Source organism: Dermacentor albipictus, unplaced genomic scaffold (genome assembly GCF_038994185.2).
Source record: "Dermacentor albipictus isolate Rhodes 1998 colony unplaced genomic scaffold, USDA_Dalb.pri_finalv2 scaffold_46, whole genome shotgun sequence".
NCBI lineage: Eukaryota > Metazoa > Arthropoda > Arachnida > Ixodida > Ixodidae > Dermacentor > Dermacentor albipictus.
In genome coordinates, this window is record NW_027225600.1 from 593346 (window position 1) to 608847 (window position 15502).

Consider the following 15502-nt stretch of genomic DNA (forward strand, 5'->3'; position numbering starts at 1 on the left):
GTGGTTCATCCGAAATTGATTCAGATGTGCCAGCTTCTGCGTGCCCAGTGGTGACTGAAAATTCTGATGAGTGCGATGAAGCCATTGCTGGTGTTGCCGAGGTCTCGAGCGAGCTGTCAGAATTTCCAGAAGCCGTTGAAGAATCAATGGCCGACAAGTTTGTGAGTGCGAATGGTGGTGTCGCGACTACAGGAGAGCCCGAAAACAAAGACTACATTGCCGACATTGAACCTAGCACAAGTGAAAGTGGGCACAATGACGAAAGCAACGGTTATCTTTTGCCGACATCATCCAAGGTGACTGGTGCACTCGCACTAGTCCGGTGCTTCTGCGCGAATGTGGAAGGTTGTGGCCTTAGCTGCTCCAACTCTTTAGACAATGTGGAGATGTGCGTGCATCACAGGCAGCAAAATCACCCAAGCAGAAGAATATACAGGACTATTTCCTGCAAGTTCGGTATAACCGAGTTCGACTGTAAGTACAGGTCCATGTACGGGGAGCTTGCACTTCTGGTATTCTTCAGCCACTGTAGAAGTGCACCTTCCACTTCGGGGTATTTCAAATAGTGACTTCTCTTTCTCATTGCCAAGAATCTCTTTTTAAAGTCATCCAGCACAGCTTCCTTGTTTTTCAATACAGTTGATAAAGCAAACGGCTGTAAGCCAAATTCCTTCGCAATGTCAGTTTTCTGCCAGCCACCTTTTTCCACCTCTTTTATCAGCAGAACTTTCTGCTCCAAAGTTAGCCACTTTCGCATGGAGAGTGACGAAGCATTTATCACTGTAGACCACAAAAGCACACGTGAGGCATGCCTAACGAAGCACTCCAAATAACACACAATCACATGGCCTGCAGCACAGATCCAAATGCATGCGCCGTCGGCGCCAAAGTGACTGAACGCGTCCGCCCGCTGTGAAAGGCAGAAGCTTCAAAATGTCATCAGGGCATCTGGCTTTCCTTGTCAGTGCGCGCTTGTGATGGCGATGTTTGCAATGGCGGGCTTGGCATCGGCTTCACGTGTAGCGGAAGAAAGGCGATCGGAGTTGCGGAGACCAAGAAGCAGGAAACCCAGAAGGGCACCCGTTGGTGGAAGATTGTACTCGGGAGGGCAGGTCGGAACAGGGCAGCTTTGCAGGAGCAGCGACGTCGAAACTGGCAGTGAGGAGGCGAGGAGTTGACATGAAGGAGAATGAGAGGAGTGACTGGCGTCCAAACGGCTTGCAGACTGGACAGCAAATGAGGAGGGGAAGGCAGTGGCCGCTTTTATAAGGGGAGGTGCGTAGGTCACAAAAGACTACGAGAGTATCGTGCTGGAAAGCACCGCAAATGCCGTGGCTCGAGTCTGAGGTTGTGTTTGTTGTGCTCAAAAATCGATTAGCTGCTCATTGTGGGCACGCAGCGCGATCATGAAAATCGAACAGTTTTGCAGTAAGGGTTTTGCATGATCACTGGGTAATTTTTCCCAAGGCGTGCAGCTGTAAAGCTTGCAAAACGAGAGCTTTTCGGTGCACCGCTGTCAACAACACTGTGCTAATTCTACGGTTCAAGTGTCAGTGTTCGCACACCATTGCATCCATGCCATTGACAAATGTCTAGGAACAAAATTCAATGACCCTACCATGCATTTAGACCATTTGTCTAAAGTCAGATGGCGCAAATCGAGCATGACTGGCTCGAGGACATCGCTGGGGAAACACCAACTTGTGTTGACCTGCCATGCTGACAGCCCGACTCACGTCTAGCGACGCTCGGATTTTTCATGTTTTCAGTAAGTTATCAGCCGATTTGCACCGTCAAAAGTGCAACAAAACTAGGGGCGGTGTTTTATTGCAGTGCAGGCTGATTATGGCGAGGGGAAAGCCAATTTCTAGACTGGCTACCCCAAAGCCATCTTCCCGATTTGTTAACGTAGCTCCGTGCATCGAACATAGCACTTATAATGGGAGGGACACTTCCCTTGTGCCTTTCAGCATGTTTGTTTTAGCGCCAGAAGGGCTCTTTAGAGCGGTACAACTTTGCTCATCGAGCGCACCCCATGGAATGCTACGGCGCAAGTCTGCCCGCGGTCTTTTGCTCACTTTTTAGCACCTAAGAGACCGCGGTTTCTGGCATCGCAAAGTGTCAGAAAAACTTTATTTTCGTGTGGATTCTATGACGTGGGGACACCAGCGACGCGATTTCCATCGAGATTAACAGTTCAGGTGTGCTGTACAATGGAATTTGACAGCTTTTGTTTGCTCCGCAGTAAACAGCTGGGAGCACTCGGCACTCGTTTGGTAGCCGTTACTAGTCGGTCATTGGTCGTGGGTTTGGTACTTTTGATACTTTTGAGACCTGTCTTATGCCTGCATGAGACTAATTCGTCGGCGGTATTAATGTGACACTGCATGCACAAAAGGGTTGCCGCCGCTCGGCAGTGGCGATGCCTCCAAGTCGCCACTTCACTCTGAGTGGGTCAAGTTCTTCATGCACTTTGAGTAATGCGGCTTAAAAATGCATGCGTTTGGGTCGGGACCAAAAGAAATTTTGAATAAATTGATATTTCGAGTAAAGCAATTTTGTTATAACGAGGGTTTACTGCATATATATTCTTTTTAATTAAAAGAGTCAATGCATGACTCAAAGGTGCTTTGGATTAGCTGCTACTTTGAGCCACCTTCAATGCTTGTACACATTCTGCACAGGCAAGGGCTAAAAAATGTTCGAGGCCATGTTAGCAAGCAAACAACTGTATACCGCCATCTTCAGAAATGAATTCGAAGTGGCTCATGTATCAGTTGGCAGTCGCAGGGGAGGGCAGAGGGAGAACACCAACGAGCACCGAGGAAAGTGCACAGGTTGCGTAAATGCTTTAGTTCTGACCAATAAATACTGTGTTGTTCCCCATTATTGGGCATGTCGCAGTCCTTACAACTCACAAAACACCTAATCACAGGCACATGCAGTTGTGGCAAAAAGCAACAGCCTGACTACAGCACTGCACCACGTGGGGGGGAGGGGGGTTATGTATGAATCAATCTGAATGCTACCAGCATGACCCTTGGCTCTACCAAAACAGAGTTTTGGAATCCCTGTACCAGGTCATTTTGATGGCAAATAAAGGTTACTATACAATAGCTTTCTACGTGAAAACAGTCCACTATCCACCATTTGAACGAAAGTCAAGCGATGGGCAGCTAAATGGCCAGCACTGACTACTGCAGGCTGAAACAATAAGGTATACAGACATCAAGGTTTGAAAGGTTCTTTCTTCTCCTTTCAATGACAAATTTTTGCTCATCACTGTACACAATGGCCCAACATCATGATTGCCAACCTGTGACCTTTAAAATTATTTAAAATCCCGTGGACACAACATCATGAGGGTAAGGGTGGATAGCGTGTACAGTAGAACCTCACTGATACATTTTGGAAAAAAATGTGCAAGCACCCCTCTGGTGTCCTTCTACAACAGAAGACTTACAAAAGTATGGTTGGAGACCAGAGAACCAAACCAACTGGATGATCGGGGTTATACCATGCAAAGGCTTCTTGAACCGCGGAGCAATGCATCAGCACAATTAACTGTTTTGATGGCTTTCATAGCATTCTTAACGCTTTCAGGGTCAATGATGTAAACGTACGGCACCGCAAATGAGTTCAAAATGTTCGATGCTGTATATTTACGGCACCATCTGTATATTTAAAAAGCGCGCCAATTTTCTAATTTTTTCTTTCCTGGCATGTGCTGCCGCTATGTGGGAATACAGGGAATTTTTTCCTTGCGCCTCCCTCTCTCTGTTTTCGTCGCATGGTTTGTTTTAGAGCTAGTTTGCTCTGGCGCGTCTATATACTACAGCTCGTGCATGGGTACACGCACGGCCGGTTTCAGCTTCTTGCACTCACAAAACTGATGGCTATCTCGTTACTAATCGCTCAAAGGGCGGCCGCCTGTTTCTCACTTGTTTAGTGCTCACATGGGTGAGCATAGGAAGGACACCACCGTGCATGCGTTTCCTTTCTTTTTGGGGGGGGGGGGGGGGGGGGAGACTCGCAATATCTAATTGCCTCTGATTGGCAATAAGATGAAGATTAGCGGATGTTTGTCACACGTTTTGCCTTTTTGGCGGGCACACAACCACATAGTAGTTTCTTGGGTGCGCTCACCTACGCACTTCATTTAGGCTATGGACGTAAATATTACTGTAAGAGCAGGATATTTGAGACTTGCAAAATATTCTCGTGTGCGCATGTTCTAAGCCTTGAACTATAACACTGAATCAAATTTTTAATTCTTATAAGTTTATTTCCTTTTTTATTATTGTTATTCATGAATAAAGAGTAAATATATACCAACGAAAAATTTTGTTTCTCACTTTATGGTTACCCTAGAAAAATTACGGTAAATTTTTTTCGAAATAGGTCCCTCAGAAGAACTGGAATCTGCAATAAAAAAAATCGACCCTGGGCAGTCGCATAAGGTGAAAAAAATCAACCCTGAAAGGGTTAAGAGATAGTGACATGGTATCAAATTTTCATAAACAGTGAAGCCTTCTCTATATTTTGTGTCCATGCACATATGTGTGTGTTTTAATTTCACAAAAAAATCTATAGTCATCCTTTTTTGTAGGTTGCTCAAGTGTAGTTTTTTGTAGATGTGTGTCTTTCACTCTGATCATGTATCATGTTTTTCGTGTGGTATCGCAAAACTGTACGACTCTCTCATCATCCTTTTAATTGACAATCTGTGAAGTGTTAGAACACAGTTTTCTACAGTCCCTGGGCTGAAGTGTCAGTGGTGTGATTTTTGTATTTATTTGCCACGTGCGTGCGTGCATGTTAAATTGCAACTGACTACAGTATCTGCATTTGGCTGCCAAATGATAAATAGCCGAAATGTATCACTTCACCACTCGTCATCCTTCATGCATTTAACAATTACAGCCAAACCTCAATATATCAAACATTGAGTATAGAATTATTGCGTATATCGAACATTTTCTATATCACCTGAAAAATCGCATGCATTTTTACTTTTTTATTTCGAACGGGGTCGAACGGAAAATGAATATATCGAACTCCGCCATCATAGATCCCGTGCGCTCTGTTGACAAACGGTGAGCTTTCCACAACACCCTCGAAGATAGCGGTGGCGCGATGGGCGTTCCTGACTGCTGCACACTATAGCTGCACACATCGATCACGCCGAGGGTGCCATTTGAACGTAACAACATACACATGAGGTGGCTTGGCTAGTTCGACAACGTCAACGACGCATTGCATTTGCCGCACTGACTCCTCAGTGTCGCGCTCTGAGCCTGCTGCACCTCACGAGAACAGGCAGTTTGCATCCGCAAAGACGTGCGACAGCGCGCGCTCACTGGGCTCACTCATAGATGCCTTGGCAGACACCACTTAATACGTCATTATTGAGAGTGTTTCAAAATACTTCGACTGATGAACGTGGAGATTGCAGCAGAAGTAGCCAAACGAAGATGCTGCCGAGGTTGATATGCAAGTGCTGATTTTGCCCCACTCCTGACCACAATTGAGGCTGTAGCTGCTTTGGCCCTTCTACGCCACTGGCCTACCGCTTGTGGATTGTTCAAACTATGTAGAGGACTCCGTGTTCAAGCACGCGGCTATCAATAAGAGGCAGGCTACACTGCTGCAGTACTTTCAGTCAAATAAATAAATACTTTGTGTGAAGCTTCAAGTGAGTATTTACTGCACCACGATTGGGGTGCAATCAGGGATCGCTGTTTGGTGCGCGCGTTCCGTTGCGCCGTGTGTGATTGGCCTAGACCGCACCTACTTTGCACAGCTGACGAAATAGGCACGGCCTACGCAACGCAATCAACTGCGCGCTCGCAGCAGTCGAAGTCAGCACGGCCTAGGCCAATTGTGCACGGTGCAACCAAATGCGCGCTCCGAACAGCGATCCATGATTGCGCCCTTGGTTCATTGATTGATCTGCAGAAGTTTTTCACAAGTTTTTTACGTGATTTCATATATCGAATTTTGACTTTATCAAACTATTTTGCGATCACTGCACTGTTCAATATATCTAGGTTCAAGTGTAACATTGTGGAGAAGCTGGCGACATATTGTCAAACTTTTTCAAAAACATTTTTTGTATAACTTGATGCAGCACTTGTAAAATTGTAGAACGAGCCCCAATTCATCCACATGGGAAAATTCAGGAGAGTTGGCACGCATGCAACGTGCAATTCCTGAACCCGCATCCAACATTTATTTACTGTCAAGCCCTTTTTATCGAAGTACTTCGTGAATTGCAAAAGTGAGGAAGTAGTGGTAAGCATGCAGTTGGTTATGTATTCCTAAAACGCAGACATGGTGCAAGCATCTTATCTTTGTCCAATGTCACACAGGCACAGAAGGGGTTAACTATTGATTGCCAGTGACTCCACTCATTCAAACACCTTTCATTGGACAAGTTTCACGAGGCGAAGCTCCTTAATGCTTGACATATTCCCCACCCTTTCTTTAAAGGTGCTACTGAGCCATCTTCAGAATTTTCCATCCCTAAAATGTGCTTTTGCAAACTACAGTTCAAGCTGAATAGTGACAATGTCTAGGCAATGACAGCTACAACTATGGATGAACCACAATTCTCGTATGTGCGTAGCAATGGAATACGACACTTGTCAGTGTTACAATATTGTTTGTGCAAACTTGCTCGTGTGGAGTAAGTTTAGCAAAAACACAATACGAAATAAAAAAAATTGTTGTGAGGCTTAGCTTTAGCACAACACACATAAAATCCCACAACAACAGCTCAGCATCTAATGAACTGCCCTTATAAACATACACATCTATTACAGTTTTACACTTAGGAGCATTAAAAAAAAAAGCCTAAAGAGAACTACAAAAATTCAGATTGACACAGCAATCTTTGAAAACTTTTTGTTAATTTTGCAGTAGAGAGATTTCGCCATAAGAGAAAATGAAGGCCAAGCTTTACTTTTGTGAAATTTTATGTGACTCCAGTGTCAATAGGTCAGTGTGACATGGATTTCAAAGTATTTTCTTGTATTCATGCTGTTGCTGCAAAGAAAAAGCACTTATCTCTTGCCAAGTTCAGTCTTTGGCACTTGTAGAATACAATGCTGACCATCTATACCAATAAACAATTACTGAGGCCTGATAAAACGTCGAAATCCATGATGTCACAGTAAGCTGGTGCGGAAACTGCCAAGGCTTCACCGGCACTTATCAGATGTTCTTTTTCCTTGGAAGCGAGGGGGGGAGGGGGGAAGGGGGGGAAGCCTAGCAAGCCTTCTCTCAAAGTAAGAGAGGATTTCTTGGTATTGTAAAGGGGCAATTAACTAAAACAGTTAGATGTAATTTTCTCTTTAGTGTCCCTTTAACAGAAGCCATTGTGAAAGTGCCAATGACTGTCTGAGCACTATGGGAGGCCACTGATGTTCAAGTTCAGTGAACAGCCCAGCAACAGGCAATCAGGTAAAAGCATAAATGCTTACTGCATCTTACAAAATCATACCGGCTCTCCCAATCAGATCTGATGTTTAGTGGCAGCAATGTATAAACAATTTAAAACACAAAACAAACAAATATTTCCCTGAGAAGGCTATTGCAGAGGCAGTAGCACATGGCACAGGTGATTTTAAAAAAGTTTTCTTCACCATCCTTAAGCACTACCACATAAGTTTCAGATTAATGAAGTTCAGCAAGCCAACGAGTCCAATATGAAGCTCTCTCCTCCTCCACAATTACGCAAATCTAGACCAGCCAATAGTTAGTTCACAAAGACTATCTACTGAAAACTCCACATGCTTGCCTTAGTCAGAAGCTCTATTATCCATGGCTTTAACACTTGAAATGCGCTTACTTGGTGATAGACGTGCACAAACCTAATACTTCACTCAATTTCTTTTCTGGAAAACTGCACAAAATTCCACTTTTTTTTTAACTTGTCAACGTTTCCCACTTAGTGTCCTTTCCACTAAGCAGATATTAAACGGACAGTTTATCTCTTGCACTCGGCAAAAAAAGTTTAATAACAAAGCACATTTTGAGAAAGACAGTTTTTCTAGCTGTAAAGTAAATTAGAGTACTCAATAATACTCTCCCAAAGCATGACAGCTAGGCAAATGTAAACTACAAAATAACAAGCAGCAATGCCCAAACTCAGCATTAGGCAGTTGAACGAGCAGACGCACGTGCCTCATTCACAATGAGCAAAGCAATGGAAACGGCAGTGTGGACGAGTAGCTTTTGTCCTTGGCAATACTTGTACAAACAGGTAGGAAAACTACAGCCTGGGCTTTAGAGTTAAAGGATTTTTTTAACACTTTCCTGCCCGCAGGAAAAGCAGCAGTATTGGTTGACACAATCATTATCACGCAATCTATGCTCTGTGCTTGTCAGCTCAAAATGGCCAGACCTGGTGAGGGGTCCTTTAAATGGGAAGATATGAGCAGTGAGAGGAAAGTTATCACCAAGGGACTGAGACAGGGGTGCCGTTTATCACCGCTGCTGTTTATGATGTACATGGTGAAGACGGAAAGGGTGCTAGAAGAAGTCAATATTACGTACAAGCTCTCATACAAACAGGTGGGCACAGTAGTAGAGCAACAGCTTCCAGGTTTGTTTTATGCGGATGACATTGTGTTGCTTGCTAACACGGAAAGTGATACGCAACGTGTGGCTAATATTTGTGGGCAGGATGGTGAGAATTTAGGATTGAAATCTAGCATTAAAAAATCTGGTTTTATGGTATTCAATGAAAACAGTGAACCGAGAGTATCAGTACAGGGCCAGGAAATGCCTTGGGTAAAAGAATACAAATACCTTGGTGTATGGATTGTGGGGTTCTCACATCCGTGCTCTTGGGACAAAGGAACAACAACACACTAGTGCAAACAATCACAAGGGCATTTATTGCACCTTTCAAAGATCAATGCCTACTAGCCGAGTTGCTACCTACAAAACATGCCGATGGGCGCGCAACAAATCTAGAAGTCCGACTCACCGCGACCGGATAACGAGCGAATATGTTCACCCCATGCTGGATCCCAACACCTGGTCGTTCGCACATACAGTCACGCGAACAGTGGCGCGCTCGAAGGCGGCCATACGAGACGGTCTCGCAGAAGCATGGATTGGCGCACGCGCGGGACGTCCGCCGCGTTCGCCAGCCCGCCGCCCAAGAGAGCCCCTTATCTTTCCCGCACCCCCAAGTAACCCTTCCGTGAGGTGGCGCTAGCAGCGCAACACTCGCGCCATCTCTCGCACTGTGCCTCAACCACTCCGATCGCCGCGGGCGCGGCGACGCCGCATTGCAGAAGACAGGAGCCATATGGGAAAACAAGATATCAGGGGACCCGCGAGAGTTGCGCATCCCCACAGGATAAACGAAGGCAATGGATATATGGAAACACACGAAAAAACAATAATAGTAACGAGGGAGAGAAATGTGGCCATAATGAAACACAGAGCGCCATGTGGATACAATAGATCCAAGGTGCTCCAGGCTATGTAAAAAGGTGTAATGGTTCCAGGACTTTCATTTGGAAATGTGGTTGTTTGCTTGAAGTCACGGTTACAATCAGGACTAGATGGCAACCAAAGGTCAGTAAGATGCCTCGCGTTGGGCACACACAGGAAGGCTACAAATGAAGCTGTGCAGGGTGATATGGGCTGGACAAGTTTTGAAATGAGGGAAGCTCAGAGTAAAGTTGATTTGGAAAAACGATTGAGGATTTGGACGAAACTAAATGGGCTGCAAAATTGTTCAGACATTTTTACAGGAAAAACATTGACTCACAGTGGAGGAAAAGAATTAGGAAGCTTACCAGCAAGTATGCAACCGGTATAGTAAGCAACATGGCAACAAAGAATGTCAAGTGCAAAGTCAGAGAGGTTGAGACAACCTCATGGGTGGCGGCAATGGAAAAAAACCTGCTATAAGTAACTAACCCAGGAGTGAAAATACAAAATCAGGAAAGACAATTTATTGATAACTCAAAGGGAAGCTCCTTACTTTCCGAAGTGAGATCAGGATGCCTTAGAACGCGTAGTTATAAAGTGAGGTGCGCCAAGAAAGAAGAACCATGTGCTTGCTGTGGTAAAGCTAGGAAAACGATGGAACATGTTTTATTAGAATGTGAAGATATCTAACCAACTGTCAGTTTAGGCTCCTCTGGCTTCCTTGAAGCTCTTGAAGTAGGGAGACCATAAGCAATGGAGACATACAAAGTCAATGTTTCTAATAGTGGTTCAGAAAGTTTGATGCTGGGAATTATTTGCGCATGTGTGTGTGCATGTGTGTGTTTGTGTGTGTTTTACTAAAGTTAGGACATTAGGCAAAGCAAGAACAAGAGTTCGGCGGTGCAACCACCACAACATTTCAAAGGGGACACTCATTACATCTATGCATCCAGATGATCCATCCATCCATGCGTTACTCATAAAGCGGCAAAATAAAAATTTGTTCTCACCGATAGCCAGCTATCGATGGGAATAAGCCAACTGAAATAAAATGCTTGCCCATGTAAAAAGCCTACCTTTAAATAGCATAGATATAGAGTAGTCTCAGTATGAAATTTTATGTTTGAAATACGAGTGGGCAGTTCACTAAAGACTTGCAAACGTAGACATTCTTGATACAGAAATTGAAAAAATGTCGTCATTATTCCTCGACGAAAAGTGATGCACGACTCGGAACACAGGGCTCCTTGGCATGCCCTCCGAGATAAGGCATCACTGTCCTAAAAAATCCCAGAAGCAATGTGCTGGGACGGATGTCAGATCCACTTACCGCCATGTGTAGGTATCATCTGCTCAGGTGCTATATAAACCTTTATGGACAAGTGTTGCACAAGAAAAAAATATTTGTTGCTGAGTTTCAGCATTGAGTATGGAATTTCTGACTAAACGTCTTCAACCAACACTGAATGACAGGCAGCAAGCATCATTTGTTGCTTTAGAAAAAAAACACAGGACAAGGAAAACAAAGTTTGCCATGCTACTCGCTTTCTTTTGAAGATGCGGTCGGAGGAGACAGACCATAGCAAGATCTCCACCTGCAGTGGCATCAGACATGTAACCTAAAGCAAATGCAATGTGCAGTCGGTGTCACCCTTGTGTAGAGCACAGGAACGGCGGCCTCCAGGGTGCTTCAGAGGCAGCCAGCAACGTCTAACACTAGCTGCTGGGCACGCTTGGGTCCAGCAACTACTGTTCCGATGTCGCTGGCTGGCTCTTGAGCACCCTGGAAGCTGCGGTTCCCGCACTCTACACTGACTGTACACCAATAGTTCACATATGACGAGAGCTGTCGGTACAATTTCCAAACGAAGCCATAGGTGCCTTGGGGTGAAGCTTACTTCTACTTTTCTGCCTGGGGTTTCCCCCTATTGCTGAAAAACCTTCCATCAATTTTTTTTTTTCTGTTCACTGATTATGCTTATTCTCACTGTATATTGTAGTCAGATGTAAAATGCCCGTAAACACTTTTTTCCGGTATTTATATGTCTCTTCCTTACAAGGATTAAACGACGTTATTAACCCATTCATTGCCAAAGCCGGCGAATCAACGGGTATACGTGCAGTGGCAATGTTGCTGAAGCCAGCGAATCACCGGGTTGCCGATTTTACGGTTTCCTGAAGCTGTTGATAGACGACGGCAGCACTTATCACCTTATCTGAAGATGCTTGGATATATTACCTATAGTAGATGGCAGTACTGAGCTGTGTCATTTGAACGCACTTTTCTATGTTTTCTTAACTTTTTTTCTTCTTGTGATGGCGTCTGGCGGCAGAAGGAATGGCGGCGTCTAATGAACGGCGTGCTCTCTCTGAGCATGAGATATTGGATATCCTCTTTGACAGCAACAGCGATGAGCAGCCTTAAGGCAATGCCAGGTGTGTAAGGCTAAAGGAAAAAAAGTGAAAGCAACTGGGAATGCGAAAAGTATGGGGCTGCCCTTCCCATGCCTGAGTGCTTCAAGATTTTTCGCACAATGAAACGCCTGTGACTTAAAAAAGTGCACAGAGTAAAGTGCGAATATTTCTCAAATGTCTAAGAATGTACTTTGATAAGTGTCCAGCAAATGTTTTGCTTAGGCGCTCATGACGCACAGAAAGGTGAGCGTGTGGCATGTGCATGCACTTTTGGTGAAAAAAATTCGCGGTACGGATGGCCTGCACGCACGTGCAGCGGGCGGTAGTGAATCAGTTAAGCAAATTTACCAGTTATTAGCCCTGCAGCTTTGCCCACATTGCTTCAGTAGCATATATATACTACTGCTGATTTATTACCCATTTAGCAAAAGTGAAATTTCACTGCAGTCTACCCGTAAGCCATAAGCACAGAAGCCCGTTTCTACAACAAAGCCAAGAAATATTGGAAAATATGGTAAGAGATAAGAAAAATTCAATGAATAAAATAATTACATTTTTACAGAAACTACAGCAACCTATGTTGCTGTAACACCTAGTTTCCAGAACTCTCAATGAAACTAAACCAAACAGTTTCGTGCTCTCTCAAACAGAAAGAAACACTAAATTCTGCACACTGACATTGGTCATGATGATCACTCTCTTCTTTATCACCTTCCACACCGCCTTCAGATACGAGGTACCATGGCTTTCGTTGAGCTATGGCAAAATATGTGCATACCACAAGCATCATGGAAGAGCAACAAAGCTACTACTATACGAAAACAGGAGGCACAAGGCTTGATAATAGTGTCACATAGTAGTGACAGTGAGGAAAGCAGCAATACTGGGAAAGACGAAACTAGCATTTTATTGGGCGAACTTGTGCCCTCAAAAAACACGCTATACTCAAAGAATGGCGTGAGTGCTGAACACAGTCAGCGATCGGCGAAAATCTGATCAGCGGGTCAAGCGCGTCAGCTTTTATACATCAGTCGTCAAATGTTCCAGAGTAATCGGTGGGACCTGTGTGTCTTCCACAAAGTTCTAAATTATTCGCGTCGCGCATACATGCAATGGTTACACAAGGTTCGGTCACATACAGCGGATGGAACCATCGGTAACATTCCAGAAACTTCCTATACATACATGCAGGCGCATCCTGCGCTGTGCGATAGCATTTGTTAGGTGGTGAAACGTGATCGCCCGGTAAAGATAAAGAAGTACACTTGTTAATAGTGAACCCTCCTGAAAGGTAATGATGATGTCCCTAAGGCAGAGGAAAAAAATAATCAGGGTGTCTACCAAGTTGACATTTCCAAATTCCCTGAGTTTTCCAGGTTTTCCCTGAGCACCTTTGCGAAATTCCCTGAATGAGCCAGAACTTTGTTTTATGTCAAGACAGGCTGACATCACATTGCCCGATGCTGTCACTCTCTAGTAAGCATGCTGAAACAAAAAAATGACTTAATCCAGTTTGAATAGTAAGGAGTAATATCTATTTTATTTAAAAAGAAAACAGAAGGAAGGTGTTAGTAAAATGCACAGCGAAAGAAATGGTAAAGCTCATTCCAAATTGAGTCGAACATTTTCAAATACGAATGAAAAGGAGATGCATACATAAGTAAATATTTTTTAATATCAGCTATTTCTATCAACTGATAGCAAGCTCATCTGTATGAGGACCTGAAATTTGTCACAACTAAGGTTCTCTCTCAGCAGCTGGGAAGTCAACCTCAACTGTCCTGACATACTCTCAGCCTGTACACAACATGTCAGTGTTGGGTTTCACTGCTTAAACAATTTATTTTGGTTTGGATGAGGGACACCTGTGTCTCAGCGTCAGCCAACACTTAGTTTTTTTTAGCTCAAGCTTCTTCAAAAAGGCGGCGGCACCCTTCCTTTCCCGTTAATTCCTCAGTGCGTCGGTTCTTTCTGTTCTCATCCTCCTACTACCACGCTTTCACCACATGGATCATCTGAAGCATCCCCTTGGTCAGTTGTACAGTCAGCATTTCATTTTTCGGACTTCCGAGGGGCCGCAAAAAAAACAGAAAAAAAAAACGGGCAGTCTGAAAAAAATTAATGCATGTCTTTAACTGCCTTTAAGGGCTAAAATTACCACAGGCACGTCTGAAAAAGCTCTGAAGGCCTGCCAGTACGCTTATTAGGCATATCAGGTCTTGTACTGTGACAGGAGATGCGGTGCACGCATGTGTAATTAAGGAATACATACTGTGTCCCGTGACAATTGCCCCCTTCCCACGCTTGTTATGCTTCACCGCCTAACAAAAGTGTACTGAGGCGAAACTAACGTTCGGAGACTGGCATTACGCAACACGCTGTGCTCTGCGAGCTTCAAAGCCAATCGCGAGGTTTAAAAAGGCGGAGTCGGTGCCATTGGTGATAGCGGCGAATTATTTCAATGAAAAACACGGCACCGCACGGCAAGAAGCTTAATAGCGAACATAGAAGCAGCTAGGCCTAACGTTGCCGCGGTCGTGGTTACGGCTGCCAGCGGATCTGCCCGCGAGAGTGCCGGTTCGAGGCGGCGAGATAATCAAAATAGCGGCGGTGGCGGCTTTGATTAATGCCATTTCAGACCTGCAGTCAAAGCAATATACATTGACTATATGGAGTACGTGGTGGTGCCGCAAAACCGTGCAAATTATCGGGCATGTCCGAAAAATCGGGCGTCTAGAAAATCGGTCTTTAACTACTTTGGCAATACATCGTGCCGATGACATGGCGTCAATGACGATTCGTTGCGATTCCTCTGTTACTGGAGCCAGCATTAACACGACTTTCGTTCCCTTTCAATAAAGTTACAGCTAATTTTCCCTGATAGAAGCACAAATTCCCTGAGTTTTCCCTGAGTTTTTCCAGACTGTTAAAATTCCCTGAGAATTCCCGGTTTTCCCGGTTTTCCCGGTTGGTAGACACCCTGAAAAAAATAATAAAATGGTGGTTATCAGTGCTAACCGCCATGCATGAAAGAGGACCATTGCTGTAAAAAATGGACAACGATGAAGCAGCCCCAATCGGCCTAATGGGCACCTACCCAGCATCCTGCTGTAGTAAGTGCGGAGGCATGGTGAGGGACTGCAGCGTGCCCGTAGAAATTGCAAGGCCTTGCGCCAGCAGCGGAAGCACTTGCGGAGTCAGGCCCGCACACTTGCCGAGATCCAGCTCCCGCACCGGGTGCATCACGGCCAGGGCTGCCAGTTCATCATCGCTCAATGGCCGTTTCGGTGGCACCCGCAGCCTCTCCAAGCGGGTGCGATCAGGTGCCATAACCAGTAGCTCAATGAGTGAACACCAGGCAGAGGTGCAGCCTGCAATTCGAGCATAATTTTGTGGGTTTTTTTTTTGCTTTTGCATGTTTGTTATTATTCCAAGCTCAGAGGTCATATTATCAAAGTTCACAGTGTGGAAACCAAACAAGAGAAAATAAAATTCGCTCGTGTCTGCGTCCCTTTTTCCTTGTCCTGATTTCAATGCTGTGCATTATAGTATGGTTGAGCCTCATTGCAAGAAGTCACACTGAACACTGAAAATACATTCATTATGGCCAGTATTCATTATATCTTATAAGCAT

At 44.6% G+C, this 15502-nt stretch overlaps 1 protein-coding gene across 2 annotated transcripts in view; it reads right to left on the reverse strand.

Moving 5' to 3' along the window:
• LOC135913909 (protein zer-1 homolog) overlaps window positions 1-15502 on the reverse strand; it is a 201627-nt gene that overhangs the window by 144364 nt on the left and 41761 nt on the right. For both annotated transcript variants that reach the window (XM_065446597.1, XM_065446596.1), the window contains exon 3: window positions 14966-15239. In XM_065446597.1, the coding sequence (XP_065302669.1) occupies window positions 14966-15239 (274 nt within the window). The remainder of the gene's footprint in view (window positions 1-14965; window positions 15240-15502) is intronic.